The following is a 22099-nucleotide window of genomic DNA, read 5'->3' as shown; positions in this document are numbered from 1 at the left end:
CCTGCCTGATGCGCTGATGCTTTGAAGCTAGGCTTTGGCTTTTCAAAACATCAAGGTTGTCATAGTGACATAATACGTCTGCACAGTTAAAAGCAATGCAATACACATCATTCAATCATAGCACAAAAAGTCATGAAACGTTAGACATTTCTGCAAGCTCAGATATTAAAGCAGTGGTGGTATCAGGATGTTGCTGAGATGTCAACCCATTGACACTTTCATTGATGGACATAGTAGCAGCAGCAGATGCAGCTGCAGCGGCAGCGGCAGCAGCAGCAGCAGCAGGAGCAGCAGCAGCAGCAGGAGCAGCACTTCCATGAATAAGCTCAGAACACCAAAAGTTACATATTATGGACACAGTCAGAAACGTGAGAATCTGCAGGGGAGGGAATCTGTGATGTTTAACCTGTTCATATGTTACCTCATCGATATTTTTACTCAACATATGATGAATGTGATTCCCAGATATAATAATACACTACACATTGAAGTATTGTTCAATGTGGAAACTCATTTAAGTTGATGAAGAAGTAGCTCGTTAACAACACCAACGTATGACGCATGGATGAGACGTTAAAAGCAAAGAAGTCTTTAAGCCAAGGCCAACGTCGTCAGGCGGCTTGATGCATTTTTTTCCCCAACAATATTTCCATTCGCACTCCAGTCCACACGGTGGCGGTAAGTCGCAATTTCCCTATTTTGCTCACTACCGACGAAGAGTAATGTGAAGGCGAAGAAGAAAGTATCTCAACTCTTCTGGGCCGCATGACATTTTTTGCCTCTTATACCGACATTTGGTTCAATTGTCACATCACGAAACAAGATGCCTAAGAAAGGACAAGAAGAAGCAGAGTGGGTGGGCGATGAAGATCAGCCTACAACAGGTCAGGAAAAAATATATCATTAGGGTGGGCTAAGTAGCCAAGCTAGCAGCCGGTGGCGGCGCTACCCAAACCATCAATTTTAGTCAAATATCAAGTTGGTGTTTTCAAGCCCAATTGCTATTTTAATAACACATTGTGTTGACATGGATGTAGCGTGAACTGAGCTCAGCCATCTGACGCCATCTGACGCGTCATGAAAATGATGCAATGCTCGGTCATGACACTTGAGTTCATAAATTCGTTAGCCCATTAATAAAGAGGAGGTACAGATGGCGGATGTGCTTAGCTAGAAATACAGATCTGTATTAGTGCCATAAAAGTTCTCTAATAGGTATTCAAATCTCTTTACAGCTATACGTACTTTGTTCTAAATGGTCACTGTCCTAAGTATTTCTTTCTCACGTTGTCCACGTTGTTGAGTTCAAATGCTCTTTCATCCCACAGAAAAGACTGTGAAAAAGGGGAAGAAAGATAAAAAGGGGAAAAAAAGTGTGAGTACTCATTCATCTCCATATTTCTAGTGGAATTGCTTACTTGATTTGCTGCAACTTGTGTTTTCCTTTAGTTTTTCGAGGAACTCCAGACAGAGGAGAAACCTGAAAAAGAAGTTAAGGTTCCTGCGAAAGATGCAAAACAGGTGACCTATGCCCAGAGTAGCTTCCATAGAATAGATCGTGTTGGGAAATCACGTGCTTTGCGTTTCCAAACACACACACACTTCTTCTTTTCAGCCTCATAAAAAGAAAAAGGACCGGCGTAAAGACAAAGGTGAAGATGCGGGCAAGGACAGCGATGAAGATGTCATGCTGAAGTTTAAAAAGCTCTCGGCGCAAGCCAGTGATGAAGAAGATGAACCTGGTATGAAGACAAGTTGTTCTGTCAGATTTAGTCATCCCAGTTCTTATGGAAAGTGCCTCTTCCCTCTCCCCCCCCCCCCAGTTGTTGCCCCCAGGAAAGGAAACAAGAAGAACAAGGTTTGCCATTGTCTGTTGCCACCACCGTTGTCAGTGACTCTTCACATGCCACCAAGTCATTTGTGTTGTCCTTCAGGGTGGTAACATTTTTGCAGCTCTCAGCCAGGATATGAGTGGTGAGGAAGACCATTCGGATTTGGACCAGCAAGAGGAACCAGTCAAAAAGGTACGCATGGAGGAGTTTTTGTTCCTGTTCATGATATAGTATGTGCAATCAAATGTAAATAAAGGATTGATGATGAATGATTTGGGGAATATAACGCCACAGTGTGTGCATCTTGGATACAGGAGGCTGAGAAGGGCAAGAAAAAAGAGAACGCTAAAGCTAAGGTGAAGGTGGGTGCTCTGCGGGTGCTCTCCTAAATTCATTGTCTTCTTTTTTTCACTCCTAATTCTACATATTCGATGTATTGTTTTTCCTTCTTTGCGTTTTTGCATGCACAGCTATCATCATTGTGTGTGTGTGTGTGTGTGTGAGACAATTTTTGATTCATGCCTTTGCAATGATGTGCTTTTTTTTTAACCTGCTAATTTCTCCTTACAAGTGTTTTTGTTTCCTTTGTAGTTACCAGAGAACGATGAGGATGAGAAACCCAAGGACAAAATGAAAGCAATTGTACGTCAACTATGACCCCCACCCTCGTTAATTGTCACAATCCCACTAAGGCGCTCATTTGAAACATCCCTGTAGAAAAAGACACCGGCTGAGAAATCGCATCATGATGAAGACGAGGGAGATAACAGTGACGATGACGACATGATGATGGTTCGTAAGCGCTTGAGATCGCTATCGCTCGTTGTTTGCTGCGGCGGCTGCGTCTGCTGCTGCTGCTGCGTCTGCTGCTGCTGCTGCGCTTCAAACATTTGTCTCCGTCAAAGCAGAGTGCTGAAGATGTCATCGCCGAGCAGGCCAAACAGCAGCAGGACGATGACCCCTTTTCTAACCTTAGCAAGAAGGAGAAAAAGAAGAAGAAAAAAATGGTATGGATTTCATATTGAACGATACCGATGTCCAAAATATTTGACGGCGAACATAAATGTTGACTCCAAATGGCTTTTGTCTGATGAATCTTTCTTTCGGTTGTTTGAGTCTAATGCACCCGTTTGTTCACAGATGGAGTATGAGCGTCAAGTGGCAAGTCTCCGTGCCCAGAATGCCTTGGAAGGGGATTTCTCCATTTCCCAAGCGGAAATGTCCTCCAGACAGGCCATGCTAGAGAACGCGTCTGACATCAAGGTCGGTCAATCCGGGGACCGTTGGCTTCCTAAGCAAATTCTGACTTGTGTGTTTTTCGTAGCTGGAGCGGTTCAGCATTTCTGCCCATGGCAAAGAGCTTTTTGTCAACGCTGATCTCCTCATAGTGGCAGGAAGAAGATATGGTTTGGTCGGACCAAACGGGTGGGTACATTGAAATGCTTTTCCTTTGAACGAGGTCATACTATATGAATGGGAATCAATCCTTTGCTGCATGAAGCCACTGTTTTCTTCCAGCAAAGGGAAGACCACATTGCTGAAACACATCGCCAACAGAGCTCTGAGCATTCCCCCCAACATCGACGTGTTGCTATGCGAGCAAGGTAGGAAATGTTCTCTCTCTGATCTGTGCTCAGTCCCATTCACACGTGCTGGTGCATTCAGAGGTGGTGGCTGACGACACGCCGGCAGTTCAGGCGGTGCTGAAGGCCGACACGCGCCGCCTGAAGCTGCTCCAGGAGGAGAAGCAGCTTCAGGCTCGTCTGGAGAAGGGAGAGGACAGTGTGGCGGACAGACTAGACAAGGTGAGCGACGGCTTAACAAACGTGCCTGAGCGTAACTGCGGCCACCCCATCCGTGCCGAGCCTGGATCGCAATCTGCTGGCAGGTCTACGAGGAGCTGAGGGTGATCGGAGCTGCGGCGGCCGAAGCCAAAGCCAGAAGGATCTTGGCCGGCTTGTCCTTTACCCCCGAGATGCAGAACAGACCCACCAAAAGGTTCTCGGGAGGTTGGAGAATGAGAGTTTCGCTTGCCAGGTAGATAGACACCTCAGCCCGCTTGTTTCCAGCTGATCGGACTTACTGATGGCCAACGCAATTTCCACAGGGCTCTGTTCATGGAGCCCACCTTACTGATGCTTGACGAACCCACCAACCACCTGGACCTGAATGCCGTCATCTGGCTCAACAAGTACGCCTCTTGTTTCCTTATTCTCCTCAAGCTTTGTGTTCTGCCTGTCTGTCGCTACGCGGAGGTTTTGAAATTCTCTGCAGAAAGTCACATCCAATGTTCCTTAGGTCAAACGGTAGCTTCAAGCTTTACATCAGACTTGAACTGCGAACGAACGATCGATCGATCCATCGATCCTTCTTTTGGGACAGATTGCTCCTGTCACTAACGAAAATGAAGTGGATCGATTGTGTCAAGGATCTTGTAGTCTAAAGAGCAGGAGCACGCTTGGCTTTCGGCACATCATTTCATTCATTTGATGTTTTAATGCTCAACGTTTTCTGTCCCTTCCAGCTATCTTCAAGGCTGGAAGAAAACCCTGCTCATAGTTTCCCACGACCAAAGTTTCCTCGATGACGTGTGCACTGACATCATGCACCTCGACAACCAGAAGCTCTACTATTACAGAGGCAACTACTGTAAGTCTTTCATACTCTCACTTGAAATGTAGGTATTGGCTACAATGTTCTAGCTTTGTGCTGGCCAGAGACCATCTTGACTAACCCAACATTTCTTTTTCTAGTGACCTTCAAAAAAATGTATGTCCAGAAGCAAAAGGAGCTCCAGAAACAATATGACAAGCAGGAGAAGAAACTTAAGGACCTGAAAGCTGGTGGGAAGTCCACCAAACAGGCTGTGAGTTTGAATCTGAACATCTGAAGTGCTAAAATCGCTCACAACTCTTGCACGTTGATTTTTATTTATTTTTTTCCCCCCCTTTTCAGGAGAAGCAGACAAAAGACGCGCTCACCAGAAAACAACAGAAAGGCAAGAAGAAGGGGGGTCAGGAAGAGGAGAGCCACGAGGCCACGGAACTGCTGAAGCGGCCCAAAGAGTACACTGTCAAGTTCACCTTTCCAAACCCTCCTCCTCTTTCGCCACCCATTTTGGGCCTGCATAGTAAGAAGGTTTCGATCCGTATTTCAATCATCAGGCTGACGCTGTGTGTGTACGTAGCCTATGGCTTGGCTATGGCTTGCCTATGGCTATGGCTTGGCTATGGCTATGGCTATGGCTTGGCTATGGCTATGGCTATGGCTTGCCTATGGCTATGGCTTGGCTATGGCTATGGCTATGGCTTGGCTATGGCAATGGCTTGCCTATGGCTATGGCTTGCCTATGGCTATGGCTTGCCTATGGCTTGTCTATGGCTATGGCTTGCCTATGGCTATGGCTTGCCTATGGCTATGGCTTGCCTATGGCTATGGCTATGGCTTGCCTATGGCTATGGCTTGCCTATGGCTATGGCTTGCCTATGGCTATGGCTTGCCTATGGCTATGGCTTGCCTATGGCTATGGCTATGGCTTGCCTATGGCTATGGCTTGCCTATGGCTATGGCTTGCCTATGGCTATGGCTTGCCTATGGCTTGCCGCTCCAACAAACTGATGACACTTTCTATTCCAGGTGTCGATTTCTCCTATGACGGCCACAAGCCACTCTTCAGGAATGTCGACTTTGGAATTGACATGGAATCCCGAAGTAAGATTGCAACAACAAAAAAGGCAGTAGATTGTTTCTGAATTCACATATTGTCTCTGTTTTCATAACCAGCAGCACATTCTTGTCAATGTGTGGTGCTCAACCTAAATGAGGCTGGCTATATTTGAGAGAAATCTGACTTGATTTTTCTCGCCTCCCTGCAGTTTGTATCGTCGGCCCGAATGGTGTTGGGAAGAGTACATTGCTGTTGCTGCTCAACGGGAAATTAAATCCTGTATGTATATGTTGATTTGTCAAAGTTTAATTAGCTAATAATTGATATGTCCATCCTGAGTGGCACATACTTGTTTTACAGACCAAGGGTGAGATGAGGAAGAATCATCGATTGGTAAGTCATTCATCCATGAAGGTTCTTTTTTACTATTGTACTACTACTATTTTTGTTGAAGACAAAGCTGTGAAAAAAAGTTGGTATGTACTGTACCTTATTGAGCTGATGTAATGAGGGACAGTACAGTATTGTACAGCAAAACGCTCGTGGACATGACACGTATGCTTGACTCGGTGTGTGTGTGTGTGTCGATTGCTTGCAGAAAATCGGCTTCTTCAACCAGCAGTATGCAGATCAGTTGAACATGGAGGAGAACCCCACAGAGTACCTGATGAGGAACTTCAACCTCCCCTATCAGGATGGCAGGAAGTGCCTGGGACGTTTTGGCCTGGAGAGCCACGCGCACACCATTCAAATCTCAAAACTGTCTGGTAGGAATGTGCACTCACTTTCAATTGGGATGCAGATAGTTGTAATTTCTACTCTCTTTTGTCATTCGTAATTTGTACAGAGTGGTCCGTCTATACACATACCCAAGTGCTCTGATGCTTTTGTTTCCAATAGGTGGTCAGAAAGCTCGAGTTGTGTTTGCTGAACTATCCTGCCGCCAGCCAGATGTCCTCATCTTGGTAAGCTAAAGTCAATTCTTTTGAGATGGCCATCATCTTTCCTTGACAATATGTCACTGTATGGTGATTGAATATGATTTGAGCTGCAAACTGAAGTGTTGGTTGGCCTATCCGCCGCTCTTCCAGGATGAACCCACTAACAATCTGGATATTGAGTCCATTGACGCTTTATCAGAGGCCATCAATGAATACAAAGGAGGTATGTGGAATATGGTGGTGCATTATCTAGAACCGACTTGAAATGCTTGTGCGCAAATATACAGCATGACATAGCACGATCAACCGCATCTTCATAACCATCGGCGGCCCGTGTCCGTCCGTCCGTCCGTCCACCTTGTCTTGTCCAGCTGTGATCATAGTGAGTCACGACGCCCGTCTCATCACTGAAACTCAGTGCCAGCTGTGGGTGGTGGAAGATTACTCGGTCAACCAGATCGACGGCGACTTTGACGACTACAAGCGAGAGGTTCTCGAGTCCCTCGGCGAGACCATGGTCAATAAGGTCAACCCGTGATCCCCCGCCTCGAGCACTGGCGAGAGGGAGGAACGTGTCGCTACCCCATCCCTTGTAGGCTAACCCAAAAGACTGGTTTCTTGCTACATGTTCCTTCTGGAATTCCACAAAGCAGAAAATGGGGTGGAAACCCCTGCTTGGCATCCAATTCTTATAAGACAAGACTTTAAATCATGCGATGTTGATTAAGAACGCAAAATAAACCACCAGTTTTTTCCAACTTTGATTTCTTGTGATACATTCACATCCATGATTCACAAGCTTATTTCATTGACGAAACGTAGATAAAGAAAACAAGCTGGTAGAAATGGCATCAATCATATGCCTGGCTTTAGATAAGCCTTATAGGTCTTCCTGACTTTAGCAACTTCCTTCTCGTCTGGTGTGATTTCACCATACCATTTATACCAGTCGTCACCGGACGTTAAAGAAGGGGCGGGCGGTGTGAAACCCACAGCATCATGGCCATTGGAGTAATCTTCGCCTGCAAAGTCCACATAGGGAATCTGAAAGGAAAGAAAGCCTGAAACGACAAAGTTCATCTGATGAGTCTTGAGTCGACAGTGTCAATAAATCAAGCAGAGCAAATTGCAACCTTTATCGTTTGCCCATTGCATTCTACTGGATTGCAGTGCCGATTTGAATTGAATTCATTCTTCAGCTGTAATTCCAATACTTATATGAGGAGGGTGAGGTTCAGAACAAACATACCATGATCTCGTGCAGCGTTGATTGCTTCCGTCAGCTTCTTCTGCTGTTTCATACACACACCTGAGAAAATCAGAACAGTGAGCCAATTTAGGATCTGCATTCTAAAAGATACATGAAGCACATGCACCCCACGGCTTGTGCCTCACCGGTTCGAGTGGGATCATACACCGCACCAGTGTGGGGGCTGATGAACTGCTGCAACAGCTTCACATTCTGTGGAGGGGAAAAAAGCCATTCGCTCTCGTAGCAATCAACTCAAAAGCTCACCCCTAACGTCATTGTAACCACCAGATCACACTAGAAGTACGGAGTTGAATGAAGTTGTACAGGTTGTAGGTCCCCAATAATGCTTTGAAAAGGATTCATTTGAAACGATGTATAAAACATTCAACTCGCCTGATGATGAATAATCACATGCGGATCTCGACATATTGGACAGGGGTTTCCGCATATCTTGTCTCCTCTCTAAACAAACCCGTTAAATGCGTTTTAGAATTTGAATGGCAGCTGTGTACTTAACATGAAATATCCTTACAAATGCATTCAAAACACATTACAATGCAGGTCTTGCGAGTCTTCTGTGGGGGAATGCCTCCTTTGTGGTTCCTCCTGTAACCCGCCCATACTGGATCGGCTCCATACCTCTCAATGTACTCTGCCAGGGAGATTGGATTCATTGATAAGTACAAGTGTCTATTGAGGGGAGTGTGTGTGTGTGTGTGTGTGGGGGGGGGGGTACACCTGTACACCCTCGTGTATATGGGAGATACCTTCACTCTCCAGATAATCCCACGGTCTGTCTTTGTAGCGAGAGAGTGCCTCGGTTTCCTTGGTCGCCGCCTCATCCTGCAGTGTCACTGCTTGGCAGAAAGAGTGGCTTGGAAGTGCAAAAGGCCGAATAGCTGGACAGATTCTCATAGATATCCTCTGTAAAACAAAGTGTGATCACACAAAATGTACTAACAATATTTTGGGGCTTGTTTTCTGTTTCGGAAGATCGTTGTTAGCTACACGAATGGCTACTGATCAGCCTGCCTTAACAAATAAAACGTCTTATTGAAGAAAAGACCAACTGTCGGACTACCAGCTAATCGTATAACGAGCATACCTTAAATTGGCGCAGTGGATATAAAATCGAAGGCGAGATGCGGACCGCTGCCCTTACAACGGTTTGGATGGAGGCAGCCATTTTTCCTCATAGTAAAGTGAAAGGTCATAGGTCTTGACGGCGGTTTGCAAAAATTACCGCCGCCTAGTGGTCTTCTTTCATTACTGCATTGTCTGCACAAATCTGAACAGATTATCTTGGGCGTTAAAATAGAAGTGTATTTATTATTCCGAGAACGCGCCTCATAATGTTTTTTGTTTGTTTGTTTTTTTGAAGCATGTTATTGTTTTTTGTTTTGACCTAATGTAGCTAAGACGGGTCATGGACACGTCTGCGGATACGGCGTGCCAGTTACGAAGCAGCCGCCATTTTAAGGACGTAAAACAGCTGAAGTATACTTGTTTTAGAACGTTTATGTTCCAGTGAAATGTGAATAATATTGCATAGATATGTAGTTTTATAAAGGCCGTTCCGAAAAATGTGAATGATTAGGAGTACGCTGATGGTATATCAACACAAACGTCGAAAAACTGCGTGATTCGCCATTATGCCTTTGAAGCACGGGAAGAAGGTCGTTCGTCAGCCATTTTGGGGCCATCTCCGGGCTGGAAAAAAACGGCGGTGACGCAAACTACGTCACAACGTATAAAAGCTAAGTCCCGCCTCTTCTCGCTCATTCCTGGATTTGGTCAAAGGTAAGTGAAGACGTCAGAACATTCGTGCACACATTTGTCGTTTTTGAAGGTGAAATCACCCCAGAATATTCACAAAAACCCTCGCGTGAGGTAGATTACGCTTAAGGGGCGAATTTTCATCTCTAGTGTCAACTAAGATGTTTTTTTCTTGTGTACTTTTTCAGGTTTCAATTCGTTTTCCCGAAGACTCAACCGTCGAGGACTTCGACCAACCACCCAAATTGATATTTTTTCTTCAAGTAATGGACATCTGATTACTATTTTTGCCTCCAGTTTGTTCTTGAAGGAAAAGGCTAGCTTTTAGCTACCAAAGCCCCACCCATTAGAAATTTTGAAGCAGGTATTAAAGCCATCAAAGTTGATATGTTTTTTGATATAAACGAAATAAGTGCCCGAAAAGCACAATGTGTTATGACTTAACCGTTGAGGGCAATTAGTTTGACTAGGAATGCATAACGTCGACTTGTTAGTGGTACTTTTAAAGTAATCGTATTCGCTATTTTGCGGTAGTTGGCTAGCAGCCGCCGCAATTTAGCCTAGCCTAGCCTTCTGTTTAGCATGAGCTCACACATGAATGTGGACGGTGACACAAGTCTCCGTTTCTTCGTGTGTGAGACGAGGTGGGCTAATACATTTGCAAATCGAGGACTAGTGATATCTATAAGCAATCTGATCATAAAGATTGCCGTGTTTGTTTAGGTAGGAGACTTAATAACCAATGAAGTCGGACTTTTTGCCTGCCGGGCTTTTGTAGGGGCTGCTCCACGGAACTGAACCGTACCGCAATCTACACATAAAGATTGCATTAGACTGAGGATTGATTGATGGACGTTTGACGAAGCACGGTGTTGGTTGCGTTGACAATAGCACAGGGGATCCCACAAATCCCGCACTGGGCAATCTGTGGATAAAGATTGCGGGATGACAGAAGACAAGTGGTCTTTCGTAACACAAACATTTCGGACTTGTCTAAATTGTGGACAATTGGCTTGCTTCACCAGCGGGTGTTTTTGTTTTTTTTCACCCACCACCCCCCCCCCTCCCTACGGAGCATTTTGGAGTTTTCTTCGTTTAAAACCGTAAAGCAGCAGCAGCAGCCCCGTTCAGCTTGTTCGAGCTTTGTTTAGCCTAAACGTCTGGTCCCCGTCCGCCCCCATTGAGCGTTCTCCATGCTAACAGCGCTAGTCTGGCGTCGCAGGGGTTAAAGTGAGGAGGGAGAGGAGGGGCTTGCATTGTCGGAGGAGCTTACTGCCCCTCCCCTCTGGTTCTTTTTTCCTCGGTATGTCTTGGGCTGCGTTTACATAACTCAAAAGGATTCTTAGCTACTCAATATCCCCCCTTTTATAACAACTTTATTAGGTGATAGTTTTTCTAGCAGTGATACACAATTGTTTCCAAGTTTCCGCGTAATGTTGCAGGGTCTTGTTTAACACTTGACAGTTTGTGTACATGTGTAACAGCTGTGCCACTTACAGGCTTTGAATTATTTGCAGTGTTGTGGAGTTCTGAGCCAATATAAAACTTCTACCTCAACATTTAAACCGGTAAGACCAAACTGATTCCTCACACCAATGCATTTACAATTAATGATCTTCTCGAGGCAAGTTATGCACGTATCAAATCACTTATCAAAATGAACAAACATGGGAAAAAAAAGTGCACAACCCAGTACCCCCCATACCTTTCAAATAATGCTATGTTTTTATTGTATAACTGCACACACTTGTACAATGTTGATTTAATGACATGACACATTTGTAGGCCCTTGACGGACTGTAAGTAACTTCAAATAATGACTTGTTCTTTGGTAATGAAAGTAATGTCTAATGTTTGTGTAATGACAAACCATCAACCACATTGAGCGCATTTAAAAAAAAAACAAAAAATAGCATCTGTACAAGTATTCTAATTCATAGTTTGAAATTCATACGCAGTCAGTATTAGTCATTTGATTTTGACATGCATGTGCCATTAAAATGTGTTAATACTTCTGAGGAAGTGGGAAACGAAGGTAGTTTAGAAAACCAAAAATTAGTCCAATTTCCACAGAAGCACACATCGGTCGGTCCAAATGCCCTGCAAGGTCCAGAGAGGAGCCATTCTGGTGCTCTGGGACACTCATCCGCCCTTCTGCTGTCTCTGCAACTAGAGGTCGGTCGTGCCAGCAGCGTGCAACAGCGCTCAAGTATGAGGCAGTTCATGTTCTATTGCAGAATTGTTTGCTGATGAGTCTGTTTAGTAGGTTTGTTGCAGTGTGCTACTGATCAGTTTAGTAGATTTGTTGTAGTGTGCTTGCTACTGATGTGACTGCGGACGTCATCTGTTTGCCGGTGTTGGCCGAGTGCTGTAGTAAAATTGCATTTGTGGCTGTGGAGTTTTTTGGTTTCATGGTGAAAAGTAAAGCCTTGTTCTCTTTGGCAAGGATGGCGTTCAGGTCTGTTGAGCAGCCCCTCGGTTATATAGAAGGCCCAAAAAACAGGGACAGTCAACGATACATCCATTCCCAATTATCAAAAAAGAAAGGCGCACCGTACACATTGCCCTACTGCCACGTATGAACTGCTTGAGGTTTGTTTTTCAGAAAAATGGAGGGGGTGCCAGTGGACCCCAAACAGATTTTGAAGGGAGTAGAGGTTCTACTTGGGAAGGATGGGGGACTCTGCAGCTTGGAGGGAGTACCAAAGATGTTCAGGTGAGCAATTGAAGCCTTTCAATCAATCCGTCTTTTTCCGGGTAGCCTTTTGCAATGGCTTTAACCTTTGCATATTTTCTGCACAGCCTAATGAAAGCGTCTGCCAAGATGGTCAGTCGCTGTATGTACTTGAACATCCTGCTTCATACAAAATCACATGATGTTCTCAACAGGTACGTTTTGTTGGTGTGATGAGACTGCATATTTTTTTCTCAGCTGTAATTGCACAACATTGTACCCGTGCAAAGCTTAAAGCACTCCACGTATTTACAAAGACTGACTTGAATTGACTGTCGATTTTTGTTTGGATTTGACACCATAGCGATCCAGCATCAGTGACCACCTCAAACTTTCTTGCATGCATTTTATGAATAAAACATTCTCCTTCCCTCTATATAGGTTCATCCGGGTCGGTGGCTACAGGCTGCTGAATTCGTGGCTCACATACTCGAAAACTACCAACAATTCGCCTCTGCTGCAGCTTATTCTGCTCACTCTGCAAAAGTTGCCTCTCAAAGTGGACCATCTCAAACAGGTACAGACCAAAGGAAAACCAGTTTTGACCTTTTTTTTGTGTGTGGGAATATAAATTATACCGTCTATTTTATTTGTTGAGTGCAACATTTCATTTGAATTGGCCTTTCTCCACAGAACAACACAGCTAAGCTGGTAAAGCAACTGTGTAAAAGCGCAGAGACTGAAGGTCAGTTGTCCTTTTGGTTGGGCTTATTGTTTCGAGGAGGTTGGACCCCATGCTTCATCTTCAATCTTCATTTTAGAATTGAGGAAGTTGGCGTCTGTGCTCGTCGACGGCTGGATGGCAACAATTCGCTCCCAGAGTGTGTCGAGCAATGCCGGCAGTCCAGGCGGTACGGACACTTACTTAACATTGACTCTTCTTTTTGTGATCATCCTAAAATGCTCTCGATATACTCAATGTGTAGATAAGAAGAAGAAGAAAGAAGATGGCAAGGTCCCACTCCGAGAGGTGAAGGACAAGAGTGCAGAGGATGAGAAAAAGAAAGACAAGGCTAAAGCGCATGCCCCGAGTCATGCGAAAATCCGCTCCATCGGTGAGCGAGCCGTCGAAACAACCTGATGTATGTACTTTGCTGAAATCCTCTCGAAAATGCCTTTGTAGGTCTCGAGATGGACACCCCAAACCCTGCCCCCACAAAGAAAAGCCCGGCTGCTCCCCAGCTGGGTGACAAGTACAACATCAAGCCTCCGGTCCTCAAGAGGTTAAGGTAGGGCGGGCATTGACCAGCAAGAATATGAGCACGGCGCCAGATGCACTTTGCTCTCTGCACCCATCCAGTGGTCAGTGGCAGTAACTTCACCCTCTCCTCTTTTTTTACTCTCAACAGTTCTGGTCCATTTGATAATCCTCCCCTTGAGAAGAAATACAAACCTCTAAACACGCCGTCCAACTCTACCAAAGAAATTAAAGTCAAGATCATTCCAGCACAACGTAAGTGTGTACACTATAATGAAGCAAAGTATTGGTCGATAAGTGCAGTTTACCGAGTTGCAAACGATATTTGTCGCTATGGTTTGAATTGAATTTAATGCGAGGTCACGCTTTCCTATACTGTCCAAAATGTTGAGTGTACTTTCTTTCACCCAATGTCTGCAGCCATGGAGTGCACGGGGTTCCTTGATGCGCTCAACTCAGCTCCAGTGCCTGGAATCAAGATCAAGAAAAAGAAACCTGCAGCTACTTCACCCTCTAGCGCCAAGGCTGTGTCCCCGACCTCAAATAAGGTAGCTTTTCTGACAATAAATCAATGACCAAATCTAGCGAGGAAATTAAGAAAAGGTCAACTTTCATATGTAGTAAATGATCAAAAACCTCAGCCCTGTGTTGGCAAAATGTCGGTGCTCCTCATAACGCACTTGTGCTTTTTATAATCTCCCAGACAAATCCATTTGACAGTAAACAATCTCCATACTCCTCATCTTCTGGCAAACCAACATCTCCGGAGACTGTTTCTTCAAATGCCACTGATGAAAATCAGGAGCCAGATCGGCCCGGGACCCCCGTGCCCACCGAAGACTCGGACTCCATGGACACCGGTGAGTTTGGCTCTCTCTGTACAGACCAGGAAGTCAAATAAGTAAGAGACCAATTGAAATTGCACTTTGTCTTTTGCAGGAGACAAGCCCAATGCTCTGTCAGAACCTCGTGGGGAGGAAGACCTGACTAAGAAGGGCAAGAAAAAGAAGACTGTTCACTGGGCTCAGGAAGATAATCTCAAGCATTATTTTTATTTTGACCTGGATGAGACAGAGCGAGGTACAAACCATGCTTGCCGCCGCCGCCGTGGGTCAAACTCGCATGTGTAAATACGAGTGACTAACTCAATGATTCCCTCTCCTAGTCAACGTCAATAAGGTGAAGGACTTTGGTGAGGCGGCCAAACGGGAGCTGATGATGGATCGACAGACGTTTGAGATGGCCCGACGGCTTTCTCACGACGCTATGGAGGAGAGGGTCCCCTGGACACTCCCCAGGCCGCTGACATTAGCTGGCAGTCTGGTCATTCCTGGCTCCAACAGCACAGAAAAGCTTACCCAGCGGGACCGTGAGATGGGAATCCTACAGGAGCTCTTCCTCAGTAAAGAGAGGTAGGACGCTCATCTCCGTTGTCGTAATGCAATTCATTTTGAATTTTGATTGGGTGAAGTTAATGACGGTGCAGACATAGGAGGGAGGCGATCAACCAACGGGCTGGTTTGCCCAGTTGTCTTTTGAAGTCTAGACGTGCTTATCTTTTTCCCTAGTGTACCCGACACTCCGCACGAGCCAGACCCGGAGCCTTATGAACCTATGCCCCCTCGACTCATTCCCCTGGATGAGGTCAGTACCAAAATCCAAAGGAATCCTTTGGCTTATTTGTTTTGACAACAAATGACCGCCCTCCCTGCCTGCCTCCCTCCCTCCCTCCTTACTCAATTTGTGTAGGACTCTTCAGTACCAGACGATAGCTACCCTGAGCCCATGGACACATCTCAGCAGGTTCCAGCCCTGGGGCAAAACGAGGGCTCCAAGCTGCCACCCGTCCTGGCCAACCTGATGGGCAACCTTAACAGCAATTCGCGTAGCCCTCAGACCACAAACACTGTCAGCAATCCGGTCACACCGGCCGTCAACGTACAGGAGCTGCTCACGTCTATCATGGTACATGACTACTGCACACTGGGAGCATTTGTCTACAGTCAAATAAAGCTTTTTCATCTGTTTGATTTACTCATTTGAAACGGCTTCGTAGGTCCTATGCAATGTTTTGCGCCATCTGTGCAAGTCCAATGCAATCACCATGGCAATCCTTTCGATTTGATTCATCTTAGGAGGGAAATGACTACTTTGTCGCAACTATATTCACCCATATCATTTCAAAACGACAAGTGAGATTGAATACAAGTACACCGTGGAGCTTAAATAAGATGAAATGTCATTTCCATGGAGGAAAGAGGGAAACCAAAGTACGGCTCAAAGGAGTTCATTTTCAAATTTCAATTTGAGCAAGAACATGTTGAACAATTTGAAACATGTTTATAAAGGTCGAACCGTCCAATTCTTGAATCAAGATGCTACTTTGTTTTGGTTCAAGGTCCTCCGTCGTGTTGCCGTTTGTCATCCTAGCAAGGTGCAGTTGGAGCCCAAAGTTTCATCAGTCGTTCCATAAGACCAGTGTACTTTTCTTTGATTCTTTTGATTTTGCCGCAACTAATCAAAGCTCTGTGTGTCTTTAGGGCGCTTCTAGCAACCAATCGACCGAAGACCTCATCAAGCAGCCGGACTTCTCGGATAAGATTAAACAACTTCTGGGTTCCCTACAGCAGACACAGAACCAGAACCCGGGACCCGCACCAGGTAAATCCGCCCTGAGATAGCTTGAATGTAAAAAGAAATGTCTCACGATCCCTCGGGCCTACCTACTATCACTCGCGTCACAACTTCAATGTGTATTTCCACGCAACTTTGACAATCATCCAACTCAATGTGCACATTTCTTAGCATTGTTAATTGACGCGATCTAGAATCTCATTGAAAGCGGTGGAAATGCTGCTGTTGTCCTGTTTTCCACTCACTTGATTTGTTTTCTTTTCTTTTCTTTTCTTTTCTTTTCTTTTCTTGTGAACGCAGTCAACCCGAGTCTGCTGGGTCACAGTCCCATGAACAATATGAACAACATGCACATGCAGATGCCCATGAACAGTGGCTTCCCACCAAACATGCCTCCAGGCGGCCCCCGCTTCAACCACCCCCCGCCGCCTCATAATCACGGGCCGCCTTTCAACAGCGGCGGAGGCCCACCACGTATGATGGGGCCGCCGCCTCCGGGGCCGCCGGGGCCGCCGCCGGGGCAGGGCCGCGGGGATAACGGCAACTACTGGGGAGACGACTCCATGAGAGGCGGGCCCCACCGAGGAGGCCATTTCCACCGGGGAGGAAGGGGCCGAGGAGGAGAGCCGGGCTTTCGGGGCCGAGGACGAGGGGGTCCGAGAGGAGGACACAATATGAACGGTACGTACACGCCGCGTCGCACTTGATTCCTCAAACTCATTTGTTTTGTCTCTTCCTCCTCAAATAGACATGTCCATGCGTCCCGTTTGTCGCCATTTCATGATGAAGGGAAACTGCAGGTACGAGAGCAACTGTGCTTTTTACCACCCCGGTGTCAATGGACCACCCTTCCCCCCAAACAACCAGCACGGACACTAAGCGGGGCTGCACCATAAGCGTCATATTCGCCATTCATCAAACCACTGCAGCGCGATGATTCTCCCATGATGAGAAAATCACAGTTTTTAACAGACTGAAAAGACTGAAAGCTTCCCACTTTTTGCCACTATGTCTAGTCCGCCCGTCACTGTCTACATCCGCAACTTGCTTGAACGTAATTTCCCTCCAATTGCCTTTCAGCGGTGTCGTTTTCTCCTTGCCTGATTCCTTGGCAGCACTTTAAAATGAAATGGGTAAATCAAATGATGATTGATCTTGAACAACTAGATTGAAATGATGAATGAAACGTTGTCCTGAAGGAGCAAGGAAACCAATTCCCCTGCTCATAGCCGCTGGTAAAAACAAACATTCTATGTGCTACCTTCAAGTTTATTCCTGCTTTGTGACTGGACACAACTTATTTTTGGAGCAAATTATAAATTAATGATGAGTCTGCCGATACAGCAAATGACCTCTGAACTCTCCATCTTAACCTCAGAAAGAGGGCTTTGAATGTCAGTATTATGATGAAGCATTCTGCAGGTCAGCTATGGTGTGTGTGTGTGTGTGTGTGTTTTCTGTGAAAACAATGACCTTTGTCTCTTGTGGGACTTTGTTTTGTTTTTTTCTTTTTCCCCTCTGTGTTTTATTTTGATAAATGTCAAAAACAGGTGCCCTTTTTTATGACAGGTTCATCGATTGTACTGTAACGCTGTCTACAATACATGTTCACGTGGTCATATTTTTCTGTTGAATTATTTTGTACACTATTAAAAATGTTCAAATATAATTGTTTTATGGTTGATTCTTTTAATTGGGGCACAGCGAGTCATTGGATAAATGCTTGGAAAATATAATAACCGAAATCATGGACTTGAGTGGTGAAAAAAAAAAACTAGCAAAGAGAAGCTTACATCGAAGACGTCCATTTTATTGTATGTAAACTGAGGTTTTTAGAAAACGTTAATTAAAAAAAAAACACCTGAAAAATATTGTTTACAGGTAGTTGCATCCATAGGATGATTATAGATGATCTAATGCACAAGTATGCCTTCTTTCTTCTTCACGTTGTGTGCTGTCGATAGACAGACAGAAGATGCCAGAACAGTTTTTATTTCCGACATCCCCAAACGCATCTCCGTGCAGACTGAGCAAAGATGGCACGTTCCGTTAACGTCAAAGACATGAAAGACAATTTGATGAACTCGTAGTCGAACTTCAAAAGCCAATGTGACGACCCACACCTCCCACTTTGTCACACTTGGACCGTACAGCACTCGGAAGGAAGGCCAAAGTTGGGGATTGCAATTGCAATTGCAATTTGCCCACAGTCCCTGAAGGGAGCAGACGTCATCCTGCGAGCGAGGCGTGTTTGGACTGGCAAGGGCACGCAAGACTGGATGTCACTTGTGTAAGTTAGCGCTAAGTAAGAGCACGAGCTTATACTTGAGATAACCTTACAGTATATGTGAATACCGCGCATGTTGTCAGTAGAACTACGGCCGACGTTTTATGAAATTATTCCATCAAATGAAGCTAACATGACGCTAACGTTTGTCTGTCCGGGACTCGCTCGCTGCTAGTTAGCATAGCATTCGACTGTCCCGGTAGCTTGCTAGCGTTAGCCAACCGGCACATTAACCGGCCAAGCAATGTCAATATTGTGGATAAAAGGCGACCTTATTGAGTGGAAATGTACTATTTGGGCCTAAGCGCCCATTTGGGGGAAATAATGCACATTTGCAATGAAAATCGGAGCTCTTACGAACAGTTGATGCCACTTGAATGACGACATTGCGTTGAAGAAATGTTGCATTTGACTTTGCATTTCACGTCGAAGAGTAATCTTCCTCACGCCAAAATGTAGCTTGTCCACTAACCGAATGAACCAACACATTGATATGGTCACTCTACGTGATAACGTCACATTATTATCATACGGTATTTACGTCGCATTGTTATCATGGGATGAGTCGAGTCGATCAATCTCCAATAGGAGCTCATGGCCTTTTTAGATTTTTCTTCTCACTTTTTCTCCCCCATACTGGAAGAGAAGAACACTTGTCGTTTGTTCTTGACTGGTTAATTCAATTTTAGCTGCCACTGCCGGCCGGCCGGCCGGTCCTTATTGTGGTCTTGTGCATGTCATGTGCTCGTCGAGTCTTTGAAATGTCATTGCAGTCGTGGATGCAAATGGTACAACATTTAAAATGGATTTACCCATGAGAATCCTTGTCACGCAATTGCTATGATGTCAAATGTGAACCTAACTGCCAATGCAATTAGAATTCAAGCGACAGAGCCATGAAATGGAGTGAACTCCTGACAAACTGTCTCTCTTTTAGGTTCTCCAGGGGGACGAGAAGCGCAGAGTCAGAGCCGGAGTTTGTTTGGATCGGAGAACAATTTGCAGGCTCGTCGTCCGTGTGACTTTGCAGCCTTGCTGCTGCAGGTCATGGTGACATACTGAGTGGGCTTGTGTGGTGAATGGCTGTCAGCAGAGGGGGTCTTCTTGCCTTCTGGGTGGGTTGTGTCCGCCGCATCCATGGCAGAAGGCAGCCCATCACCAAGCACATCAGGAGTCTTAGTCAGGTAATTAGCTGGCTGCAAAGAACCATTTCAACACTAACCCTTCCATCCGATGGGATGAGGGAGGAGTTTTGCATTTTTCACATCCGTCGAGTGTGTGTGTGTGTGTCTTTCAGCCAATTGATTTGCAGCGGCTCTGCCCAACCCGCCGCCCTCTCAGCAGTGCATCATGGGCCCTGGCGTCGCCCAATTGCACCAGCTATCAGACGGCGAAGCAAGCGGTCGCGTCGCAGCCTTTCCATCACGTCAGCTGGCCGCAGGGGGCGGCGTACCTGGATGAGCACTGGGAGGAGCCGCTCGGCCTGTGCGCGCTGGCGCGGCCCGATGAGTGGAGCGGCCTACGCACGGTGGTGGAGATCCCGCTCTTTGGTCAGACTAGACGAGCAGAGGTTCCAGGAAGTCACAAGTCCAGCGACTTTTCCTTCCTATTGACGACGGTGGACGGCAGCAGAGAGGACGACATCAGCATCGGCAGCAGCTTCAGGAGAAGCGGCGCGCACGGCCAAAATAGACAGCACGGCTGTTTCGGAAGCCTCTTTGAAGCCGAGGGTTGCCCCGCGCCCTTCGTGTACGGCTCTCGCTTTTACTGTTTCCATTCCCCGGGAACAGAAGCCACGGCGGCCGGCGGCGGCGGCGGCAGCGGCAGCAGCTGCCCCAACTCTCGGCAGGCTATTGGATTGGGGAGAAACAAGATGGAGGAGTTTCCCTGTCATCCCAACCCTGTGTATAGTGGCCATGTAAGAACAGAGGGCTCGCAAAATGAAAGAGACAATGAAGGAGAGCAAAAGCTGGCCGTGGCATATGAAAGACTAAGGACGGAGGTAGGTAGGCAGGCAGGCAGATGCTTTCTCTGAGATAGAAAGTCTCTTTGCAAACAATCCAACTTGAATGCTTGTGTTGAGTTGTGCACTTGACAGTAGGAGCGGTTGAATCGCTTCATGCTGCAGGGCATGCAAGTTTCCTTCAAATTGTGTGACAACTTTCCATTCTTCTAGTTTAGTAACGACAATGAGCATTGAGACATGTCATCTGGGAACAAATAATAGGAGGTTGTTTTCTTTTTCTAATACATTGAACCATTCTTTTACAGCTTCCGAATTTCTTTCGTAAGAATCACGACTATACCATGTACTCCCGTGACGTTGAATTCATCAACGGACTTGTCAACACCAGGACCAGGTAGTGATTCAGCTTACCTTTGCTTGAGACTATGATCCTTTTTCTTTTCTTTTCTTTTGTGACTGGCCCATCCGTCCGTCCGTCCGTCTCTTGCAGGGGACGTGCGATCTACCGACTCAGCACTTCGCTGTGGCGCCTGCTGTGTCTGTTCTATTTCACCGACGTCCGGCTGGAGGTGCTGAAACTGACCAAGCACGTGGAAGACGGGACCATTAAGGCTCGCTGGAGGCTCCGGGGCCTTCCCTTCCTGACACTGATGCTTCGCTTCTACCGCAAAGACAAATCACACCTGTACAGGTAGCCCCGGACTCTTTTGGGTCCATTTGAAAGCAACCCGTCCGTCCGTCCATATGTGTCGTTCTGACTGAATGGCATCTATCTCTTCCAGGTCCTATGACGCTTTCTCCACATTCTACATCGGACGCGATGGACTCATCCATTGTCATCAAGTTGAAAAGGTAAGAAAGTAGCTGCGGATGTGGCTTGGCAGCTTCGGGTTAGGGCTCGGCCACGTTTTCAAGTGTTTCTTCCTTCAAATAGCAAACTTTTATGATCGTGCAGGTGATGCCGGCTCAGCCCCCGGCCCTGCCCAGAGTCACGTCCCTCCTGGCCAGCGCTTTAGTAGCTCTGGGGGTGCAGGAAAACCGACCCGCCCTCAATCTGCTGCCCTCCCTCTTGTCATCACTGCGGCAGGTCCGAGAATGACGGATCGTGTCACACTGAAGGTCCGCAAGACTGTTTCTTTGGCATTATCGGAACAAGAGCTGCAGCACAACGCGTGATATCCTTGCTTTTGGCTGAAGTGCACAACTCTCACAGCTATTTGTCTGAACTAGGAACCGCGGCATTTTAGGTCAACTGTCACTTACAACATTTACTAACTGACCGAGTGTTGTGAAAATGCTACAACGTGCAACTTTGGTTTACCATCGCCTTTGAAAGTTAATTGACTTTGGAAGGATGTTGAATTCGGTCTTCTTCCATACGTTTTCGGCGACATTACTAGATGTTCATCATCATAGCTTCTCGCACACTGTTTCCCAAAAATGCCTAAAATACGCCGTTAAACTCCCATTTACACTGTCACTGTAGATGTTTGAAGCTTCAAAAGCTGTCCGTGTGCACTATGATGGCAGTAAAAAAGAAACCAGCCTTCCAAACGGAATAAATCACTTCACATACTTCCGGTGAAACTGTTTCAAATAGACTTAGCTAGATATACTATTTAGTCTTGTGTACTTTATTTAATGTCAAATATTACTTTCCACACGAGTGCGCCACTAAATTTGCTCGATTTAACTTTCACGTGTGCTTTTTGCATGACTTTTCCCCATACAGAAATGAAGTCACGACAAGACTTTGATCCACCCAAACTTGTTCTAGTTGATATTCAATAAAGTTCCCAATAATGACAACAA

General features: G+C 45.9%; 4 protein-coding genes across 8 annotated transcripts; 3 read left to right on the top strand and 1 right to left on the bottom strand.

The window, feature by feature from the left end:
* The first annotated feature begins 165 nt into the window (after positions 1-165).
* On the top strand, positions 166-7198 carry abcf1 (ATP binding cassette subfamily F member 1). Of its 4 annotated transcripts, none has more exons than XM_088364708.1 (26): positions 166-678; positions 1329-1375; positions 1450-1521; positions 1616-1742; positions 1824-1858; positions 1935-2024; positions 2147-2194; positions 2424-2474; positions 2550-2624; positions 2741-2839; positions 2973-3095; positions 3157-3257; positions 3351-3436; positions 3498-3637; positions 3721-3869; positions 3940-4023; positions 4357-4481; positions 4586-4698; positions 4788-4962; positions 5469-5543; positions 5708-5778; positions 5860-5892; positions 6098-6266; positions 6400-6464; positions 6591-6663; positions 6812-7198. In XM_088364708.1, exons 1-26 carry the CDS (start codon positions 624-626, stop codon positions 6976-6978), a joined length of 2448 nt encoding a protein of 815 aa, XP_088220834.1. In that variant the 5' UTR covers positions 166-623; the 3' UTR covers positions 6979-7198. The 4 variants fall into 4 exon arrangements, with proteins under 4 accessions (XP_088220834.1, XP_088220835.1, XP_088220836.1 ...); XM_088364709.1 differs by lacking the exon at positions 166-678 and adding an exon at positions 693-884 and having other exon boundaries at positions 2147-2188; XM_088364707.1 differs by lacking the exon at positions 166-678 and adding an exon at positions 694-884.
* mrps18b (mitochondrial ribosomal protein S18B) lies at positions 6616-9283 on the bottom strand. The gene is made up of 7 exons (XM_088364716.1): positions 8798-9283; positions 8460-8616; positions 8247-8344; positions 8086-8154; positions 7836-7902; positions 7690-7749; positions 6616-7501 (listed from the first exon to the last, which is right to left on the bottom strand). Exons 1-7 carry the CDS (start codon positions 8876-8878, stop codon positions 7296-7298), a joined length of 738 nt encoding a protein of 245 aa, XP_088220842.1. The 5' UTR covers positions 8879-9283; the 3' UTR covers positions 6616-7295.
* On the top strand, positions 9177-17703 carry LOC148379629 (serine/threonine-protein phosphatase 1 regulatory subunit 10-like). Of its 2 annotated transcripts, XM_088364712.1 has the most exons (20): positions 9177-9492; positions 9657-9832; positions 10986-11036; positions 12074-12184; positions 12271-12357; positions 12584-12719; positions 12836-12887; positions 12964-13053; positions 13129-13257; positions 13326-13431; positions 13552-13655; positions 13821-13948; positions 14104-14260; positions 14340-14480; positions 14566-14812; positions 14969-15044; positions 15150-15365; positions 15941-16061; positions 16335-16715; positions 16783-17703. In XM_088364712.1, the coding sequence occupies exons 4-20, from the start codon at positions 12078-12080 to the stop codon at positions 16911-16913; spliced, it is 2409 nt and encodes an 802-aa protein (XP_088220838.1). In that variant the 5' UTR covers positions 9177-9492; positions 9657-9832; positions 10986-11036; positions 12074-12077; the 3' UTR covers positions 16914-17703. The 2 variants fall into 2 exon arrangements, with proteins under 2 accessions (XP_088220838.1, XP_088220837.1); XM_088364711.1 differs by lacking the exon at positions 10986-11036 and having other exon boundaries at positions 9180-9492.
* A 369-nt stretch (positions 17704-18072) lies between these two features.
* On the top strand, positions 18073-22099 carry c21h6orf136 (chromosome 21 C6orf136 homolog). The gene is made up of 7 exons (XM_088364714.1): positions 18073-18324; positions 19259-19505; positions 19619-20323; positions 20593-20681; positions 20778-20978; positions 21070-21139; positions 21243-22099. The coding sequence occupies exons 2-7, from the start codon at positions 19401-19403 to the stop codon at positions 21384-21386; spliced, it is 1314 nt and encodes a 437-aa protein (XP_088220840.1). The 5' UTR covers positions 18073-18324; positions 19259-19400; the 3' UTR covers positions 21387-22099.

The sequence above is a fragment of the Syngnathus floridae genome, chromosome 21 (assembly GCF_059516105.1).
Source record: "Syngnathus floridae isolate MCC-2025c chromosome 21, RoL_Sflo_1.0, whole genome shotgun sequence".
NCBI classification, from domain to species: Eukaryota; Metazoa; Chordata; class Actinopteri; order Syngnathiformes; family Syngnathidae; genus Syngnathus; species Syngnathus floridae.
This window is presented reverse-complemented; position numbering and strand designations above follow the sequence as displayed.